Source organism: Megascapheus bottae, chromosome 21 (assembly GCF_031878675.1).
Source record: "Megascapheus bottae isolate mThoBot1 chromosome 21, mThoBot2.hap1, whole genome shotgun sequence".
Classification (NCBI taxonomy): domain Eukaryota; kingdom Metazoa; phylum Chordata; class Mammalia; order Rodentia; family Geomyidae; genus Megascapheus; species Megascapheus bottae.
Window position 1 is genome coordinate 6,738,652 of NC_143529.1, and position 21,866 is coordinate 6,760,517.

The 21,866-nt window shown below is 38.2% G+C and overlaps 1 protein-coding gene across 1 annotated transcript in view; it reads right to left on the bottom strand.

Moving 5' to 3' along the window:
- Dnah7 (dynein axonemal heavy chain 7) overlaps positions 1-21,866 on the bottom strand; it is a 193,010-nt gene that overhangs the window by 8,551 nt on the left and 162,593 nt on the right. The window contains exons 55-63 of the mRNA XM_090354519.1: positions 20,418-20,594; positions 18,102-18,263; positions 17,066-17,266; positions 13,582-13,743; positions 11,351-11,536; positions 10,090-10,227; positions 5,539-5,769; positions 3,522-3,674; positions 1,869-2,046 (exon numbers count right to left, since the gene is read on the bottom strand). Coding sequence (XP_090210645.1) covers positions 1,869-2,046; positions 3,522-3,674; positions 5,539-5,769; positions 10,090-10,227; positions 11,351-11,536; positions 13,582-13,743; positions 17,066-17,266; positions 18,102-18,263; positions 20,418-20,594 — 1,588 coding nt within the window. The remainder of the gene's footprint in view (positions 1-1,868; positions 2,047-3,521; positions 3,675-5,538; positions 5,770-10,089; positions 10,228-11,350; positions 11,537-13,581; positions 13,744-17,065; positions 17,267-18,101; positions 18,264-20,417; positions 20,595-21,866) is intronic.

Below are 21,866 nucleotides of genomic sequence, written 5' to 3' on the forward strand. Positions count from 1 at the left end.
GCTGTTTTATTTTAGTGAACAGGATGATCTACAGTTTCATCCACTTCCTGAAAATGGCATGATTTTTCTTTTGGCTGACACTACATACACACACATGCTCACAACACATATGCACGTGTACACACCAAGTTTTCCTTTTACTTATTTATTTTTTATTTTTCCCCACATTAAAAAATAGCATCAGGGGCCGGGAGTTTGGCCTAGTGGTAGAGTGCTTGCCTAGCATGCACTTCCCACAACATGGAAGTTTTTTTTAAAGCCCATTTATCCATTGATGGCTAACTAGACTAATTACATAATGTCACAATAAGCATAAGTGTGTAGCAACTCCATTATATACCGATTCAGGAATATGGTTTCTGAGAAACTTTCAAACTAATTTCCATAGCTATTCAAATGTGCAATCCAACAGACCCTGTGAGTTTCTTTATCCTGCATCTTTATCAATATTTGTTGCTGTTTGTTTTCTTGATGGTATATCTTCTAACTAGGGTAAGGGAATATTTCAGTCATTTTGTTTTGTATTTCTCTGAAGGTTAATAATGGCAAGCATTTGTTTCATTTATTTCCAGTTGTGCCATTTCTTTTGAATTGTCCCTCGAGTTCATTGGCCTGCTTGGTGATTGTATTATTACTTTTTGACATTTATTTTTGACTACTTTATATATTCTGGATATTAAATCTGTCAGAAGAATAGCTGGCAGGCTGGGAGTTTTGCCTAGTGGTTAAAGTGCTTGCCTAGCATGCATGAAGACCCAGGTTCGATTCCTCGGTACCACATACATAGGAAAAAGCCGGAAGTGGTGCTGAGGCTCCAGTGGTAGAGCTCTAGCCTTGAGAAAGTCCAAGGACAGTGCTCAGGCCCTGAGCTTAAGCCCAGGACTAGCAAAAAATAAATAAATAAAAAGAATAGCTGGCAAATATTATCTTTCATTTTGTAGGCTGTCTCTTCATTCTGTGAACTTTTAATTTGATGCAAAGCCATTTCTAGATGCTTTAGACTCTAATAGGACTTGGTGCTGAATTTCAGGCCCTGTCACCCTACCCTTGACTGCCAATTTTAGGTGAATTTTTACATTTTGTGATGTGTGACAATTTAAAATACAGCCACAATGCAAAATATCTCATAGCAGGGTATACGTTACTTGAGGGAAAAGATTTTGTTTCCTGTAGACATCTCCAGTGCCTAAGTGAGTGAGCAAATCCATCTATCGTTACCTGATGAGTAAGGAATTGGATTTGTCTTTGATACATTAAAGCAGTATACATTCACAGTCATATTAAGTTATATTCATTTAAAGTTAGCACTATTGGGGCAAAATTTAGAAATTACAACATTTTAAAAATAATGCCTGTTTAAAACAGTGAGTTTGAAAATATACAATATATAAAATACAAAATAAAATATAAAAACAGTCACAAAGCATTAAAGAATCAGTCAAGAAAACAAATTCTTCACGAACTGCCTACCGATAAAATGTACATATTAGATATCAATTTAGAGTGACATATTTAATAGGAGAGGATACAAATGTTAAGGGTCTGTAATTCATGTTCTTTGAGGGATTAGGAAAAATTCCCTTCTTTTCATTGTTTTACCATCATGATTTCTACTGTATATAACTGGAAAAAAGTATAGGAGCCATATACCATTTATACAGGTTCTACTGGTATTTTAGCTCCATTTCCTTTATATGTTCTCTCCCTCTTCATAAATGTTCTCAACCACTTGACGATGAGCTGCAGACCGTGTGACTGCCCACTCTTCAACAGCTGAAGCAGGCAAGTGAGAATGGGAAGCCTCTGCTCAGCATCCAGGCATGAACCAACACTGTCTGTCATGGTTGACCTTCTACCACCACACTTACCATCTTCAGGAGCAGTCTTGTACTCTTTGTCTTCCATTACTTCATAATCAAAGCCAAGAAGATCAATGGGAATTGTGTACTTCCTGGCGTAATTCTGTTGGGCCCCAGTCAGGAAGGCTTGTGTGAAGAAGAAGCCAGAAAGCCAGAAGACTGTAGGCGGACCAGTCTCATACCATTGCTGTGGGGGATCAAAATACAGGAGGGTTTTGTTTCTTTGTTTTTTAAATGATATAACACTGCTTCGCAAAATGTGTCCCTAAACACTCCTGTTGTCCTTTAGATAACCTAGAAAATGAACTAGTAAATGAGGAATAACAAGCTATACTCTCCACTTTTAACAAGTGTTACTGCAGGTGCTTCCTCTGATTTCAAGTCCTTCACACCATCTTGGGAACTGAAGAGAGTATGAATGTAGATGTAAATGTTTGTTTCGTACATGACCAATCATTCCTCCAGAAAGTTGCCATACCATAGTGAACTCACACATGTGAGGTACAAACTATTGTTCTATAGTACAATATGATTGCCCTGGCTCATAAAGTCTGGTCATATGGCAAAATTTTCTCCACTTCATTCTAATTGGTCAGTAGGATTACCTTTTGGAAAAATTTCTCCTACTTCACCAAAAGACAATGAAATCAAACATGAGAACATATTATTCAAAAACTCCTGAAACAAAAAGGGTAGCGTGAGCCTATGGCCTTTAGAAATATTTAACTTAACTTCCTTAATTCTCTATTCCTATAATAGATTCAAAAGGTAAAGCACTTGAATAATGACTTTAACAGAGTAGCAAATCCCAGAAGCCAGTCTGGAGAAATTAATTTGAAAATCTTTTTTTTTCATATATTTTTTATTGTAATTAATAGAAGGGTTGCATGATATTTGCCAGATAGATGGTGCAATAATTCCCATACATTGATACCCTTTCACATGTCTTGGTCCCCATTTCCCTCCCCCCCACCCCCACCCCTCATCTTGTTTTCCCCCCTTCCCTATCCAATTTCAAATAACCATAATTTGAAAATCTTGTCTCTCTAAGAACCCAAGGTAGAGAAACTAGTATTATGAGAACTGAAATTATGAGAAAGGAATTAGCCATTTTATCTCTGCAGAAAGGTCCTCAGCTGTTAATGCCTTGTGTATAGTATATACTAGTAGGAGATCAATGGATATTTCTAATGTATATATTTGTTAATAAGAATATAGTGGGCCATCAGCATTGCCACAGAGAAAGGAGGCAGACTTCTGCCACCCAGCATTTCTAAGGCCATTAGGCCTTCAAGTGAAGGTACTGCTGTCTTGGGCTGAACCAGCTGTAGTGACTTTATACCTACAAGAACACTCATCACTACTAGCTTCTTTGGCTTCCTATAATGCTCAGCTATAGAGATTGACTTCCGTGCTAAATATTAATGGAAGGATCAGCATTGTAGATGCTGAATGTCTAACTTCAAACCTTGAGGTTTTAGGCAATATTTCTTCTTGCAATACTTGCAGTTCAGTGGACAGTTACAGAGCTACATAGCATAGGATTAATTAATGACTATTTGTAACTGCACAATTCTCCTTGCCATAGGGTTCTGATGTGGCAAATGAAACCAGTAGAAACTTAACAATATAGGTCAGTATGTGCCATTTGCATGAACCCACCTGCAAGAATTTTAGTCTTGCGAGGAAGTCATTCACGTAGCTGCCAAGTGGCTTAAGGCTTGGATAGGATTTACCCATCCACATTCCTGGAATCTTGACGTTCAAAATACTGCTCACCACTTCTTCAAGCTCTGAAGACATCACCACAAGTCCCTGAAACATTATTTAACATCAGTCAACATGAAGGTATGGATTAGGAACAGTCCTGTTTAAATGTCACTATCTACATAGAGTTCTTGAGTTATTCCTTAGAAATAAAAAGTTCAGTTTAGACCAAGTTAGATCTTCATTGGCTGTTGAATCAACGTAACTTTGACTAAATTTACTTGTCTATTATGCAAACTTTCTCTAGGGTACCAGGTAAACAAAAATCAAATCTTACTATATCTGCATATTTTGAACTGACATTTGTACAATACTGAATTTTTGGTAATCTAAAAATAAAATATTACTACTTGTCTACAATCTTTAAATTTCTATTAAGAAAATTAAAGTTTTTTTTAAAGAAAAAAAGAATAGGTTCAACATGTTCCTTTGTTAAATTTGTCATTTTTGAAGTACACAAAATAGGTTTTGTCCTGTTTTGCGAAGTATCATGGGAGTGGCTGTTTTCTTGGTCCTAATTCTTAAAAACATATTATACCAGAGAATCTGGGAGGAATTGTCCCAGGCTCATTAACTGGGTCACTGAAAAACTGAGGAGAGTCAAGGGACTAATCAATAGACTTGAGGGTCATTATGAAGGTCATTTCAAGTTAGGTTTTTCAGACCTGTAATTCTTCTTCTCTCAATATCAGGGGCATAGAGAGCCATGACAGGCTATTCTGAGAAAGGAAACAATAAGTAGTTAAGTGAGTTCAATGCTTGGGTAGGAGAAATGATGTTTCAAGTAACCTCAGCTCCTCAGTACTACCAAAATATGAGACACTTTCAAGTTTTTATTTCCATGTGTAATCACTATTAGCAGCATGAAATCCAACCTCAGCCTTGATTTCCCTACTCAACGCTCAAGCATGTACTCAAGAACAGCCCAATTTACTACATCTGTGAGACATTTCAAATTAAACTGGTTAAAATATCCTCATTAGTTTTCTCTCTGACACATGATCTTTCCCCACACAGCTTCTTTTCTGCCAGGAGTCAACTTGGACTCCTTTCTTGCTCTGTCTCACACCCGTTTTCGAGACCCCAGTGGACACCTTGGATAATGACAACACAGAAGGGACAGCTTCACTACAAAGTGGCTCCTGGAGCAGCTCTGGGGTGACTCATCTGTTTGCAGTCCTCCCAGTACCCCTACAGTTCTTTCTGTAGCGATCATGGTAAATGTTAAAAGAAAATGCGAAATAGAACAATTTTACTTCGTTGCTTGAAACCCTTTGAAGTCTTCTCTTTTCTTTTATATTTTAAAATAAAATTCACGAGCCTAACTATGGTTGACAGTGCCATCATGGTCTGATCTCACCATCCCCCATACTTGGCCTGCTCTGGCCACCTCAGCCTTCCTTCTAGTGCTCCTGAGGGCTCCAGGACAGGCAGCATCGTTCTTGTCCCTCTTCTCTCTACAGCCTCTATCCAAAGCTCAGTTCCTCAGAAGGGCCTGACCTAGCCTGACTGAAAGAGGATACCACTCACCATTTTAGACTCCTTTTTCTGGTTTTAATTGTTTCCCCCATGACACTTATCACTTACAAAACTGATGTGTGCATTTGCTTCTTTGTTGCTCTCATTACAGCACACGCTTTTGAGCATACCGGTACTGGTCTTTTTTATTTCTTTTAACACTGTATCTTCTTATCATCTATCCTAACAGAGCACTGCTAGTCAGTCTAAGCATTTACCTGTTTATTAATTTTTATCCACCGAATTCTATAACTCCTCATGAATAGAAGGTTTTCTTTTTACCTATCCTTAGAACAAAGAAGAGTGCTTGAAGAGCATCTGTGCCTAATGAATGTTTGCCAAATAGATCAATGTGATGCTCAATTCCCAGATTGTCTTGTGCATCTCACCTTACCTTGATTGCTTTTTGGATATTAATACATGACTCTCTTATGGTCTTCAGCAACTTATTGAACCGCCCCATCTCTTGGACGAGCACTGTGTTCATGCTCTGGGTGTACGTGGTTGGGTATCTCCTCATCGCAGACTCAACATCGAAGTTGTTTGGAAGTTTGCCCAAAATGTCACTGGCTACCTCGTTTACAACTTCATCAGATGATTTTGCACCAGCTCCTGACGCACGGGACTGAAAAATCCAAACTAAAACTCAAAAATTTTCATAAAAGTTTAATAATAGCTAAGAACGTAAACAAACCCTCTGAAATAAATATCTTTAATAAATTAAGCTGTTTGGCTATTTTATCTATGAACCTCCACATAAGAAGAGGATAACACATTGGGGATAAACATTTTGGAGAAAATGATTGTGAAAAGGAGGGGAAGAAGATTTCGGAAGGCAAAAGAAGGTGTAGAGAAAGGAAATGAATGATAGGTTGGGGTAAAGGAGAAGGACTAGACACTGTGGGTAGAGTAAGGCATTCTCAGTGGCAGAGTTGATCAACAAATGACTAGAATTAAAACCCACAGGAGGAATTATAATTGTATATTGAGTAAGCTTGCTACAAAATATATTTGCTAATATCTATGGTATAGGCTGGTTGCCAAAAATGGAGATATAGTTTTCTCCTTGATCCTGAAGGGCAAGGAAAACAAGTTTGTCTCTTCTCAGAAACCAGAAGACTTATAGAGAAAAGACAGACGTTAGTGATTCATGTTGGAAGCAACAGAGAATTTCAATTCAATTTTTGTGTTTTTTTATGTTTAATAATGGCAATGTGCAAATGAAGCTATATTTTCTGGAAAAGTACTTTAAATCTTAGCACAAATATATGCATGTATGTGTCTCTGAGCATAGAGAAAATAAGCACGACTACAATCAAATAAATATATCTCACATTTTCCAGTCCAAGGGAAAATTGTGTTTGGTTTTTGTTCAGATTTTATGTTTTCTGGTTGCTATATTATAAATATTAAAGATTCTATAAACCTACTCCATAAATATTAACTGTTATTTTTTTCCTTAAGCTTTAACTTACCTACCATATAGCATCGTGAGATTCTATAAAATTATTCAATAAAATAACTAAATACTGAAGAGTTTTAATTATCCTAGTAAAAATGAGATATATTCATGTAATAATCTCTCATTATTATTATAAAGTATTTGGTTTACAACTAAATACTTAAAACATAGAGAATAAAAAAGTTTGAGCCAGGGTAGTGAAGTATCTAGTTCCACAGCATTTAAAAAGTAGTATGCTGGGCTGAGAATGCGGCTCAGTGGTAGTGTTTGCCTTGCATGCATGAAGCCCTGGGTTCAGTTCCCCAATACCTCATAAAACAGAAGAACCTGGAAGTGGCTGTGTGGCTCAATTGGTAGAGTGCTAGCCTTGAGCAAAAGAAGCTAAGTATAGTGTCCAGGCCCTGAATTCAACCCCCGTGACTGGCCAACAAAGTGATATGATTTACATCTGTATTTAATTTGAAATAAGGGACTATATTAAAATTTTTCTAGCAGTAACTGTGCACCTTCCCAAAGAACAAAAATTCCAGACCTATAACCCTTCAAACAGGTAAGAAAAATATTACAATGGTACAGATCCACTTCTTACACATATAATTGGGATAGCTAACTTATCAAAGTAATATCCAGCTCATATTAAGGATTAAGAGAAGAACAACTAGATTCTACTTATTTGTAATTGTTTTAGTCAGCCCCCCCCCTTTAGACTACCTTTTCTTAGGCATCATCTAAAGGAAAACAATTGCCACTTGAAGTCATCTAGGGTTTTTTTTCTTTAATTAATAAAGGTAATGAGAATTCATTTTTAAGGAGACATCACAGAGCTCAACCTTTTAAGAAAACTTCTACCATGTTAGTCTGATAATAAGTTAAGCTGAAACAATCTATCTATTCAAAATAAGTATAGTTAAGCAAAATATCTCTGCAAAAATGACATTCTGATTCTGATATCTCTGTCTTCTTTCCCTCAGATATTTCAGTTAACTTTGCTAATGCAAGGGTATTATTGTCATTAACTTGCTTTTCAAGTTCTATAGTTCTCTTTGCCTGTGGATTGCGATCCAGGAAAGGTATTCAGCCTTTACTAGATTCATGTGCCGGGCTGGGTTTGAAGATATGGAAATAGGTTGGTTCACACATACTGAGAAGCTACCCCTTGTGTATTTAATCTTATCTGTTTGGTTCTAACTCATTGTCTGTTGGTATGAGCCCACAATTTTATGTGTTTTATGATCAGACACACACCATCACATTTAAATAAAGCCAAAAAAGACAATGTAAATATTCTATTGTCAGACCTGTGTTTTGCATGTACCTAATGTTCCTAAAGCTTACTTATTCATGTTTGTTCATATGCTTTTATGCCCACTACATAGTGTACAATGGACACAGTTTTTGTCCTTTGCACCTTATTAGAAAATGTCATTATAGAGGAGGTTAGAAATACAAGTTTCATGAACTCCATCATCAATAACGGCATCCCACAGCATCTTCTTAATTTTCAGCCTTTTCAGAACTGGGAATGCCTCGCCTCCTTGAGCTGATCTTGTTTTGAAAACGTATGTAGAAAACACAGGACAACAGGATAGGTTACAGGCTCTGAGGCCCAACTACTCAGAATCACATTGTTTAGCCTCCACTCTGTCTTCAAATGGTATCAGCTGACTTTGTCTGAAGAATTTCATCTTTATGTGCCTCCACTTTCTAGCGATAATACTCCCCACCTAATAAAAAGTATTACATTGTTTTAAGCTTAGAACAGTGTGTGGTAAGTGCTATATAATATAAATATTGGTTATTATAATTTCACAAAAAATGCCCACAAAAATATATCAGAAATCGGTTAGAAAATTCTCTTAACTGAATATGTACCCTCAATTTATTTAAACTATATTTAATACAAGAGAACTCTAGCTAGGTAGATTCATTTCTTTCACAAATGAAACAAGTTCTGAAAGAAGAACAAAATGAGAGAGCTCTTCAACGACAAGGAAGATGGGCTGGTGTTCATTCAGACATAATGATTTATGCCCACAACATTTAAACTAAATTACTCTTCTACCTTTCTGGGCCTACAAAGAATCAGATAAATCTTCCTTCCAACCTTTTACATTTATTTGTACATTCTTTTCTTGTTGGTACTTGGACTTGAACTCAGGACCTCATGCTTTTGCTCTTGGATGGATTTTTTTTTTGCTGATGCTCTACCACTTGAGCTATACCTCCATTTCTGATTTTGGACAGGTTAAATAAATTTGTCTGCCTTTGCTGGCTTTGAACTGTGAACTCAGATATCAGTATTTTCCATAGCTGGGACCAGTAGATGTGAGCCACCAGCACCCAGATCACTTATACTTACTGCTTCAGGTTTGGGTCTCAGACATCATGAAATCTGGTATGATAGTATGAAAGAAACTGTTTCTGTATAAATGAGGTAAATGCTCTAAAATAATTTATAAAGATGAATCATTAAAAAGATTGCCGCTGAATTAGTAAGAGACTGTACACTAAAATAGCTAAAATTTTATAGATACATTCTGTTTTCAAACTGCTACCCAAGTACATTTTTGGATTTTTGTTTGGCAGTACTGAATTTTCAACCTTACAAAAATTGAAAAAGATCCTGACAACGGTGGCTTACACTGTAATCCTAGCTACTCAGGAGGCTGAGATCTGAGGATCACAGTTCAAAGCCAGATCAGGCAGGACAGTCCATAAGATTCTTATCTCCAATTAAATACTCAGAAAAAGACAGAATTAGCACTGTGACTCAATTGGCAGAGTGCTGGCTTTGAGAAAAAAAAATCTCAGGGATAGCAACCAGACTTTGAGTACAAGGAGAGAGAGGAGAGAGAGAGGAGAGAGAGAGGAGAGAGAGAGAGAGAGAGAGAGAGAGAGAGAGAGAGAGAGAGAGAGAGAGAGAGAGAGAGAGAGAGAGAGAGAGAGAGAGAGAGAGAGAGAGAGGAAGAAGAAGAAGAAGAAGAAGAAGAAGAAGGAGGAGGAGGAGGAGGAGGAGGAGGAGGAGGAGGAGGAGGAGGAGGAGGAGAAGAAGGAAGAAGAAGAAGGAAGAAGAAGAAGAAGAAGAAGAAGAAGGAGGAGGAGGAGGAGGAGGAGGAGGAGGAGGAGGAGGAGGAAAGAGAGAGGGAGGGAGAGGAGAGAGAGAGGGAGAGGAGAGAGAGGAGGAATGAGGGAGGGAGAGAAAGAGTGAGAAAAGAGAGGAAGAGAGAGAGAGAGCAAGAGCAAGTTTATGCAAAACAGACTTCTACATGGAAGACGATACTCAGATGGAAATAAGTCTACTTGTTTGTGCACTCTATTGTTTCATCTATATGGAAGGTATATATATGAGTATGTATGTGATTTTCTTTTCCTTTAAATGCAATTCCACTGTGTGAGAACGGTGCAAGGGCTCTCCTGTGCTGGCACAAAGTCTCTGGGACCATCACTGTGGACCAGGAGCGAGCTCTTGCATGGACCACACACCTGGGTAAGAAGAATGTTATCGAACAGCAGTTGCGTTTCTGACTGATCTTTAGTGATATCTGCATTGGCATTCATCCCAAAGATTTCCGGTGATGGGGTCAATGGCAGAGTCTTTGTGTATTCAATGTAGCTTTTGTACTGCAAAGATAAATTTAAAAGTCAGGAGGTTAAAAATCAGTCACACAGGAGAATTTTAAGTGGAATAGAATCAATCACACAATAGAACTTTAAGCGGAAAAGAGGTCATTTTCAAGAGTTAAGTCTTGTGAGACTGTGAGACTGCAATCTGAATATTTTCATATTCTTTCTGCTTGGACCACAATATGGACATAATTTGATTTTTTAATGTACTATTCAGTTGGAATGGGTTTCTTTAATGAAGGGGAATTCTATTAATTGAGTTACAAATTTCTTCATGAGATATTTGTGTCACATTTTCCTGATGACTATTAATTAATCACCATAAAAACCATCTTTTCTGAGGTGAGCATTGTAGAACAAAGCTATAATCCTAATACTTGGAAGGTTGAACCAAAAGGAAAGCAAGTTTGAGGCCAGCCTGGACTACACAGAAAAATCCTGTCTCCAAAAACTATTAATGGTTGATGCAGTGGCTCACACCTGTAATCCTAGCTACTCAGGAGGCTGAGATCTGAGGACCAAGGTTCAAAGCCAGCCCAGGCACAATAGGACCTGAGACTCTTATCTCCAATTAACCTCTAGAAAAACGAGAAGTGGGTCTTGGCTCAAGGGTAGGGTGGTAGCCTTGAGCTGAAGAGCTCAGGGACAGCACCCAGGCTGAGTTCAAGCCCCATGATCCACACACACCAAAAAAACCTAATAATAGTAATAATGATTATTATTATTTCCAGCTTACGCAAATGTGCCTAATTCAGAAAAGTAACCTGTTATTCTGAAACAGCCACTACTTGTATCTTTTTTTTATGCACATTTGATATTTTATTTACACTTTGTTTAAAAATGTCATGCTTTTTTTGATGCTCACAAAATCATATGCAAACATTTCTAAATGTGTATAGCAAGAGAAATTTGGCCATTGGTGCAGTGGTGGTTTTATAACATGGCTGTGTGTGTGTGTGTGTGTGTGTGTGTGTGTGTGTATGCATGCGTGTGTGTACCTCTTTCTCTTTCCCTCACACCAGACAATCATTGGTGATATTGCCTGCACACCTTGTATTGGTCTACCACATCAGTGACCGAAACACTGGGACTGCTTTCAGATTTCTCAAAGGGCACTTACATCACCAGAGGGAGGGGCAAAATAGATGCCACTTGAGTCAAACTTGTAGTCTGGATTTTGGACTAGCTCTGTACTGAAGAATTTGTTCAGAATGCTGCGCAGGGTGCGCCTGTCCCAGTCATCTGTCACCCGGCCGCCGTAGTTGCATTCGCCTGTCATGTACCGCAGCGCGTCATAGGGCAGTTCCTAAAATTAAGAGCTCAGGTCACCGGCTAGTAATTATCAGTAATAAGTGACATGTTGACATTTACTAGTGAACATCTTATCAGAAATTTTCAAGGCACTGGTGCCTCACACCTGTAAATCCAAGTCACTCAGGAGGGCTGAGATCAGAGGTTCATGGTTCAAAGCCCAGGCAGAAAAGTCAATGAGACCCTTACCTCCAATTAACTATCCAAAAGTCAGAAATGGAGCTACAGTTCTAAAGGTAGAGCACCAAACTTCACTGAAAAAGTCAAGTGAAAGTGTGAGGTTCTGAGTTCAAACCCCATTATTGGCAAACACACACACACACACACACACACACACACACACACACACACACACGCACTGTTTGCAGTCACATAATTCTTTTTTTTTGTTTTTTGTTTTTTTTGCCAGTCCTGGGCTTGAGCTCAGGGTCTGAGCCCTGTCCTTGGACTTTCTCGAGGCTAGCACTCTACCACTTGAGTCTCAGCACCATTTCTGGCTTTATTCTATGTATGTGGTACTGAGGGATCAAACCTGGGTCTTTGTGCATTTGAGGCAAGCACTCTACCACTAGGCCAAACTCCTGGCCCAAATAATTCCTTTTTATGTATCTCTACTAATTGTGATTTTCCAAAGGTGTTTCACTCCTTTTGTCATTTCATTGTGCTCAATCAGTGCTGTGATCAGCACTCCTCCATTTAGTTTTCAACACATTTACTACTTGATTAATATTATCTGAGTACCTACCATGTGCCTGATACAAGAGGTGGGCCAAAAGGCCTCCCTGAAAAAATGCATTTCTGAGTGGCATGTCAAGCAAACTCAGTGAGATCAAGAGATTAGGGGCCCTTCTCCCTCAACACCATTTTGCATCGATCTGTGTCCTCATAGTATATGCAACTCTGCCAAACCTCACTTTGCGAACTATGCTATGAAAGTTCTTTGAAATTATTACTTCTTTTCCATGGAAAGGAGCATATAAAAAGTGATTTGAAAATGTTACCCAACTATATGTAAATATTATTATAAAAATAATTAATCAAATTTATGATTTATTTGAATATTTAACCCATTATATTCAAATATGACCTCATTTTTAAAAATGTATTCCATTTCAATAGAGAATAAGAATTCATCACTGAGTCATAGACACTCAATGATATCTCACATATATCCACAGCCACTTCAGTTCTGTATATTTAATGCTAAGATTCCCCTTTGCTTTTGTTCAGTCCATTACTGTTTACAAGCTTTCTTAAAAATAAAAAGGGTTTTGTGATACTTTATTAATTGAATGATTTTGCTAAGGTTTCCAAGTTCTGCCAGAATTTAGAAGACCTACTTTCCATATTTCTATAGCTGCTGGTTATAACTTAACAAAAAATGTTGCTGAAAGCTGCAAACATGTTAAAAAACCCAGTAGCAATCAGAGCATGTCCTTTGGTATGCATGTGTAATATGGGATGCCTGTGCGGGTGGGAAGGTAGGGGCAGGAGGGGGGATGAGGGTTGTAGAGGAAGAGAAGTAGATGATGTGACATTGGGGTATTTGGCTGCCTTTCAGAATCTATATTTCAGATTTAACACCACTGGCTGCAATAGTTTATTTTCCTGACAAATGGTCCAAGGAAACTCTGGAATGAAAATATAATGTCATTTCTCTAAAAACAAAGTCATGCTCCAGAAAAGAGGAAAATTGGTCTCCCCCCTACCCAATTTGGAGCCTGGTTGACTGATGTTCTCAAATCCTTTTTCAAAAATAAATATAATACCATTACTTTTCAGATCTCCACTGCTGTTTATGTGTCAAAATAGATGATAAAATATAGGTATCTAAGAGACAAACTGACATCCTAATACCTACCAGAGCAGTCAAAATATCCTATTATAATAAAGTACTATTTAATAAGCTGTTGAGAACCACCTTGCAATTTATTTTATAAGAATAGAATTAATCAGGAGTTCCTGCTCTCACTGTACAAACACTGACAACATGATAAAGAACAAAAAAAGGTAATGCCCTGGCTGTGATTTTTATGATACCTCATACTGGTTCAGGAACATGTGAAGTTGTTGCACACTGATTCTCAAATCAGTCTCATTGAATTCATAAGGAATATTCCATCCCAGAGGTCCAAATTTTCGTCTCTCTTGTACCAAAGCATGAAAGAAACAAAGGCCATAAAGCAATTTCTTAAATTCCTCCTGTAATGAGAAAAAAAATGGTGGCACATCATGATTTTTTTCCCTCACATTTGATCATATTTTATTTGATCATATTTTAAAGTGAGAGCAATTAAATTCCTTATTTATAAATAGCACAGGTATCATTTATTATTGCAAGTAAATACTGGATTTACAGAAAAAAAATGGCTGACCTATGACTGGTGCAGAATAGATACAACATGAGCCTAGAGCATCTTATATCAGAAAGTAAGAGGTACTACTAATAATGATAGGAGCTGAACACTGTTGGCTCACACCTGTAATCCTAGTTACTCAGGAGGCTGAGATCTGAGGATTGTGGTTCAAAGCCAGTCTGAGCAACAAAGCCCATGAAACTCTAGCCGCAATTAAGTACCAAAAAGACAGAAATGTAGAAATGGGGCTGTGGCTCAAAGTTATAGAGCACTAGCCTTGAGTACAAAAGCTCAGGGAGAGTGTCCAGGCCCAGAATTGAGACCTCAGGATTAGCAAACAAACAAACAAAAACGAGAGAGATGGGATCTGAAATAAGAATAGATGAATTAGTCTAAGGATCTCCTAATGGCAAAATTGGGGAAAAAATTAGCACCAAAAGATTTAAATGTGGTAATAAAATATAAATCATTGGGGAAAAGATCTCCAAATTTCTAAGTCAATATCAATAATAAATAAAAGGAAAGAAGGAAGAAGAATTGCTTGACGTACCAAGAGTAAATTACGCTGGACCTGCAGTTGGGAAGTAAATTGCTTTGTAATCATTATAGAATTAACACAAAGACACATGGATACCAATCAGGATGGGGGCTGAGTTTGGATGGGGAACAAGATGTTTCACTGTCCTCAAATGTCTTTCCACAGGCTGGTTATTAGTCAAAAAGGAGAAAAGATCACTATACCATGGAGAAATCAGTCAATATTTTAATCCCAATGCTAAAAATTAGCAACACTAAAAATTAGCAATTATCAGTGAGGGACAAATGAGCATCATATACCTGCAGATGTGATATTCAAAGATCGCACTTAGTGACCTTAGTGTTTAGGCTTAGAATGAATAAATAATCTGAACGCAATCATGAAAAAACACCAAACAAACCTCAAATGTGAGAAGTTCTATTTTTTTTAAAGGAGAAAATATGTCCTTCAAAATTCTAGTGTCATAAAGGCTGAGGGAATGTCCAGGTCAATGAGGTAAAAGTGTACTGGGGGGGGGGGGGGTGTAAATTAGCATTTACCTAGCATGCACAAGGTCTCAAAATGAACAAACTAATTAGACATTTCACAGAGAAACGTGACATGCTTCCATGGACAGGAGAAATGCTCCACATGACATACTTGTATCAGCATATGATAATGGAACATGAATAGTAGATTAACCTTGTTAAGTTTACTAAAGAAAAAAAAACTATAGCATGATAAGATGGTATTTTGATTCTTAAAAAAAAAAAAAAACCTGGTCACCAGTAGTTTATGTCTGGAATTCTAGCTACTCGTGATGCCAAGAACAAGGAGTTTATGGTTTCATGCCAGCTTACGCAGAGTTCTTACTTCATAGACATAGTGGTAGTATGCACCTGTAATCTTAAAAAAAAAGATGGAAAGTAGGCATGTCTTAGTTGACGAATACACTGAGCAGGAAATAAAATCCTACCTTAACAAATAACCATGCAAAAATGGGCTGGAAGCATGGCTTAGCAACAGAGTCGATGACTAGCAGGTATAGGCTCTGAGTTCAAACCCAAGTACTGTCAGTGTGTGTGTGTGTGTGTGTGTGTGTGTGTGTGTGTGTGTTGGTGGACTCTATATCTCCTGCTGGCTCTATATTTACAGATTCGAACATGTTAGATTGTGTTTTTTCATTTTTCTTATCATTATTCCCTAAACAAGGAAGGACAATATGACAGATGGCATAGCATTTACATTGTATTATGTTATAAATAATGTAAGGACAACTTTAAGTATGCAAAGGAAAGCACGCACTTTATGTGCTAATGCTATGCCATTTTTTATGAGAGGCTTCATTATCTTCAGATTTTGCCAGATGAATGAGATCCTAGAACTCCTTATCCATGGATACTGATGAATAACTGAATGTACATACATACATACCAATTATACATATATATGGATTACTGATGATATGCACACTCACATATGCAGAGAGAGACAGGGACATAATAAGCAAATGCTAAAGCAAATAGGATAAAGCATTAGTAAGAAGTGAATGCAGACAAAGGATCTAGGGATATTCCTTGTCCTGTATTTATATTTACAATAATTCTGAAGCTTAAAATTAGTTTCAAAAAACAAGTTTAAACAAAAAATGTAAGATTCTGCTTTAGTATTTTAGGTTGGGCTATTGTGTTTTGTATATTCCTGGACTGCTACAATCTATGATCACTGCCAGAGATAATTTTTGATGTAGAAGAAAAGGACATGAGGTATATTGCACGGAGGGGGTTCTTTCCAGCTCATTCTATTCAGAAATGCTTGCACCATATCTCCACGAGAGTAACTTGCTCACTTTTAGCCTAATCAATGCAAAAACAATAATATGACAAGTTTTTGAAGCTCAGGATAAAATTTGACTTAGTTATGAATATAGGAACATTTTTGGTTAGTGTTCAAGCTTTTGTTAATGAAAGTACTTCTTCATTTTTTATATTTTCATTTGATGTACGTTTAACTCATATGTGGACACCAAGAATGTAAGCCTCTTAATGGCCAAAACTTACTAAGGTTCATAACCCCTCTTAAAAAGAAACTCTTCCAGCTTTAATTATGGCGAAACACTGTGAAACCATTTTAGGTCACAGACATTCACACAGAATTCTAATCATGAAAGCAGTGGGGGTTTTTCCCTACTTTCCTGGTGCTGCTGAAAAGACCCTTATGAGTCTCATCAATCAAGAAGGAGAATCATTTTGGTTCTCATTATGGTTATATGGGGGAATACTTTTATGTTTTAATTTAGAGATATGGCTGTGAATAGCAAAGGGCTCAGTTAATATCCTGAAACAAGATTCTCCAACCTTGCAGATTGGTACTGGGAATGGCTTACAGCTGACTTTCTAAATAGGAAGCTACATTATTAATGACACCACATAAGATCTTAGCTGAGCAGGAATGAGGCGGGTGCTAAAATTAAAATCAAATATTAATAAAATTGACTTCAGCACAGTCAATAATCAGTAATCAAACCCAACTGCACCACAGTGCAAGTGGCCAATTTAACTTGCAGTTTAGTTGGCATACACCTCCTGATCTCCAGAGGCCACTTGAACTGCTTCACAGGGTTGAGTAGCGAGACTTAGCCATTACTAACAGGCTTTTTGCAGCTGCCAAAGAACTCGGGGTCAGAGATCGGGTCCATGAGATATGAGCGAATGATATTAGCCCGTAAACCTTTCGGTGCCTCATTGGTCATTTTCACACCATTCTGCAGTACAGACACAGGGAAATTTGAAGATGGGTAACTTGTCAGCCAAAGGCGGAAATCAGGATGTGTTGTTTCTGGGCTTAACTCCTGTTAAGACAGGGAATCCAAAACAAAAAGAGTAAGTAAAACTCCAAGAAAATCGTAAGACAATATGGGGAAGGGACAGGTAGGCAGGCAGAGGAAGCATTTGTATATATCACAATTTTTAGCCAAAGCTTTAAATTCTGTTTCTGCCTCTAAGGGGATACAGTGTGGCCTTTCTCCTGTATAAAATTAACTCGTATAACTATAATGCTCGTCAAAGTTGGCCAATATATAAAGTAGGCCACCCCTAAATTCCTCTATTTGCACTGTTGTTGCTGAAGTTTTCTTCTTGCTGTAGTCAGGCTATGAAAGTACATAATGAACTCAGGTTAAGTCCATTTGAACCAAACAGGGATTAAAAAAAAACCAAAAACAAGAGAATATTTTAAAGAGTAAGCAGGACTGGTATATCCTGAATCATTGAAAATCATCACCGTTGGTACTATTTGATTAAGGGGTCAGGCTTGAAACATAGTGGGTAATAATGGAAGTTTTAATTAGCACAATTATATAAGGCCTAGGAATATTACCTAGGGCCTGCTATACTGCTGCAAAAATTAAATTAGGCTATGTTTTCTCCTATGGTTGCTTCTCATCTGTGAGTCTGCATCTCAATGGATGCACCCTCAGCTTTGTCAAGGGAAATTTGGCTAGGCCTTCCTCTGTTTCTCTGTGAGGAACAAAGGAACAGGAGCCCATTCCTCTGCGATCCAGCCCAGCCACTGAGATGCAATCCTTCAAATTAGAGGACAGAAAGAAGGTCCTTGAATGACATGGATACCCTGTATTAGCTTGAGGGTGTATAATCTAAGAAGTAAATGTACATTTGCATTTTTACCTCGCAGACTTTCTCCAGTACTGGCATCCAAGACGTGGCAAGATGGCAGTTCTGCAGAACCACCCATGTTCCTTCTTTGACAGCTTTTTCTACCATCTTCATAGCTATAGGACCTTGGCCTTGACCAAGAGATAAGGAGCTAAGTTTTGAGCCTCCATATCCCTGTGTGCAAAAACAATACAGATCCTATTTAACATCACATTTTTAGAAGACTCAATATTATTATTACAAAACTACTAGATGGCTAAAGTACAATCATTAACATTGCTCAAATTTTCAAACATAAAAATTCTAGGGTAGCAAACAGATGAAAAGAATATAGGGAATAATTATGGTAATAAGTAGAAAACTCTTCAATGTCTTTGTTGAAATAACAGAAAAAATACCTTAAGAAGACCTTTAGAACAAAGAGAAAGTGAAAAAGATTGGCTGTCTCATCGCTTAACAGGCAAATATGAATATCTAAATGAGCATGTTCTACTTTGTTCAGGATGGTGATTAGTAGATTTTAACTAATTTTACTACTGCATAAAATTAAGAAAATGGTGCCAGTGGTTCACGCCTGAAATCCTAACTACTCAGGAGGTTGAGATCTGAGGATCAAAGTTCAAATTCAGCCTTAGCAGGAAAGGCCACATGACTCTTATCTTCACTTAATCACCCGAAAACCAGAAGTGGTGCTGTGACTCAAAGTGGCAGTGTGCTGGCCTTGAGTAGAAAAAGTCCTCAGGCCCTGAGTTTGAGTACCACAGCCAACAAAAAATTTTTTAAAAAATTAACCACTGATTCCCATTTAAAAGTTTCTTCTAAAATTCTCTGGAAATGTTTCCCCAGAATTTAGTTCTACTCAATCCTGATTCATCTGTGGCTTTGGAATCTTTCTTTTCTTTTTTTTTTTATTGTGGTGATGTATAGAGGGGCTACAGTTATAGTCATAAGGCAGCGAGTACATTACTTCTCGCTCTTTCTTTTTTTAGAGTATTCATGAGCAGACTTTCTCATTGGAAGGAACCTCAGGTTATGGGAGCAGCTGAAGAGTAGAGTCCTGGGCTCTCTCTGATTGTTAATCGCTGCTACTGTTTCTGGAAAAAGTAGAGAAAGTGAAGACACGCATGAAGAGAGAGTTGAGGACTTGCAGCCAGGCACTGGTGGCTCATGCCTGTAACCTTAGCTACTCGGAAGGCTGAGATCTGAGGACTGTGGCTCTGAGCCGCAGTCATTTACTCAGTCATTGATGTCGCCTATAAGACCCAACATAAACAGAATCCTAACACTTCTCAGACCTCATCTCCTCCAATCCTGACAGCCATGTCCCAACACTCTTTGACAAACAGTAAGTACTACAGTAAAGAATAAATCCTTTTAATAGGGCCATGACAGTATAAACTGGCCTAGCAGAGTACTTTAAAAGGCTGTGTCCACATGCTTTCGTATCCTCTGTGAAGTACAGGGACTGAGTACCTCTTACGTTTCTGCAAGGGTTCAAGAGAAACTGTATAATAAAGTCTATAAAAGCTGGTATATGCTTTGCATTCAGTCTAAGTGTGGGTGTTGATTTAAAACACTCTACTAGGATTGCCACACAAAGGTTAACAACCTGTGGCTGCCCCACAGGGGAAGATGGATCAACTCAGAAATGCTCAAGAACTTATTATTTCTTCTTTTACTATACCATAAGAACATTTATGGTGAATTTATTTGAATACTTTACATGAGAATTTGAATAAATATTATGGTGAATTTGATAATCTAATAAATTATTTGATAATTCACATAATTATTTGAGTAATAATTACAGTGAATTTGTTTACATAGTACTTAATTCTTCTTCTTTGTACCATAAGAACATCTGTAGTGAATTTGTTTGGGTTATTTTTAATGTCTCGAAATTTAGGTAGTAGTAGGTCATGCTTTATTCTGGTAAGGTGACCACAATGCATAGTTGTTCTGGAAAGCCGGAGACTGGGAGAGGGCATGATCACAGAAGGTTCGACCTTGGGTCCCAGCCCACACTAAGTCAATGCAAGCTGAGGTCTTAGTGCAAATGATGTCCCAGAGTTCCACGCTGATGTCCAAGCAGAATGCAAGCACAGGCCCCTCCAATCCAAGTGCTCCTTTTATAATTTGAGTGAGGACTGAGGACTGCCATTTAAGTATCATTTCCATTGGGCCTGCCCCACAAGCCTTCCAAGAACTGATTGACAGCATCTACCTTTCTGTCACACCTCAAGGTTTTCATTGTAACCAAATACTCGTTTGTACAAGCAGTAATAATATCAATAATAATATCAACCCCATCTGTCATAAGACAGATACCTGGTCATCAGAAAATTTTAGGAGGGCAGCCATCGGATCTGCTCCTGGAGAGAGGATGAAAATCAGTGGTGCACAACAGTTACTGTCTGCAAATGCCTTGGATAAATCAAATGGAGGTGGCTCGATAAAGGCTCGCCCCAACTTGTTGATTATAAATTCCTGCAGCATTGGAATAACCTGGGAAAAGACAAATACAATATTCAAAAATTCATTTAAAAGCTTAAAAATGTCATATTCCAAGGTGCTTTATAAAGCAAAAGACTCTAGCTATAGTAACTTAAAGTACTCTCTAATGGTAGAGTATCAAAGATGTACATAAAGATCTTCCAGAGAGAAAACAGTTTCAGTGACTGAAATTCATAGGTATTTTATTCCTCTTAATGACTATCGAAGACATAGAAGAAGAAAAGCAACCTTGATATTATTTCTCTGTAGTACGAGGTCCATTACAAAGTGACCATCCCCTGTCATCCTATCTCTGGTATGGCCCTAAACTAGTGCCCAAAGGAGGATGCGTAGGCACTTGTTTGCTGGGTACAAACAGGTAGACCTGGCTCAGCTGCTACAGAAGGTCTGAATCTGACATACATTCAGGCAAACTGCTTTACACTCAATGGAAGTAGACACCATCCACAGCCTGAGCCAAGTATTGAAGGGAATCTAAGAGAATGGGGCCCTGTCCCACAGTCACCAGAAGGTGAATTAACAGTGATGTCAAGCTCACCGCAGGACCACTAAAAATATCCTACATGCTTGTGCCAGGCATGAAATGTGTTTTCCCTGCTCTTTCTTATTCTTTTCCTGTAGCTGGTCTATTTTTACTAGGTTAAGAGATAACCAGCAAAAGAAAAGAAAGCATTTGTATTTTAAGTACTGTCCTCCTAAGACTAACCTCTCCACTAAATTGTATGCTACACATGAAAAGCGTGAGGGCTGTAAGAACGTGGGTTTACTGGCAGCCGGTTTGAGTTATGAATGGCCCTGTGTTTGCCAGTGGTTCCAAGTGGTATCAGTTGCTGTGTGCAAACCAGGCAAATGATTTTTCTGCTAGCACTAGACGACCAAGTCAGGGCTGCTCACCTAAGGGTGATGGAGACAGAGTGGCCTGCTTTGTTGTTGTTGTTGGTGGTGGTGGTGGTGGTGGTGTTGGTGGTGGTAGTTATGGGGCTTGAACACAAGGCCTGAGTGCTGTACCTGACCTCATGTGGTCAAGCCTAGCACTCTACCACTTAGACCCATCGTGACACTTCCCATTTTCTGGTGGTTAATGTAGAAAAGTGGCCTATGGTCTTTCTGGCCTGTGCTGCTTTTGAACCATGATCCTCAGATCTCAGCCTCTTGAGTAGCTAGGATTACAGGCGTGAGACTCGGACTTCTCACCACTGCTTCATTTTTAATGTTAGAACCAAACAAAACTTGCTTTCCCCCAAGGCTGCACTGTTATCTTGT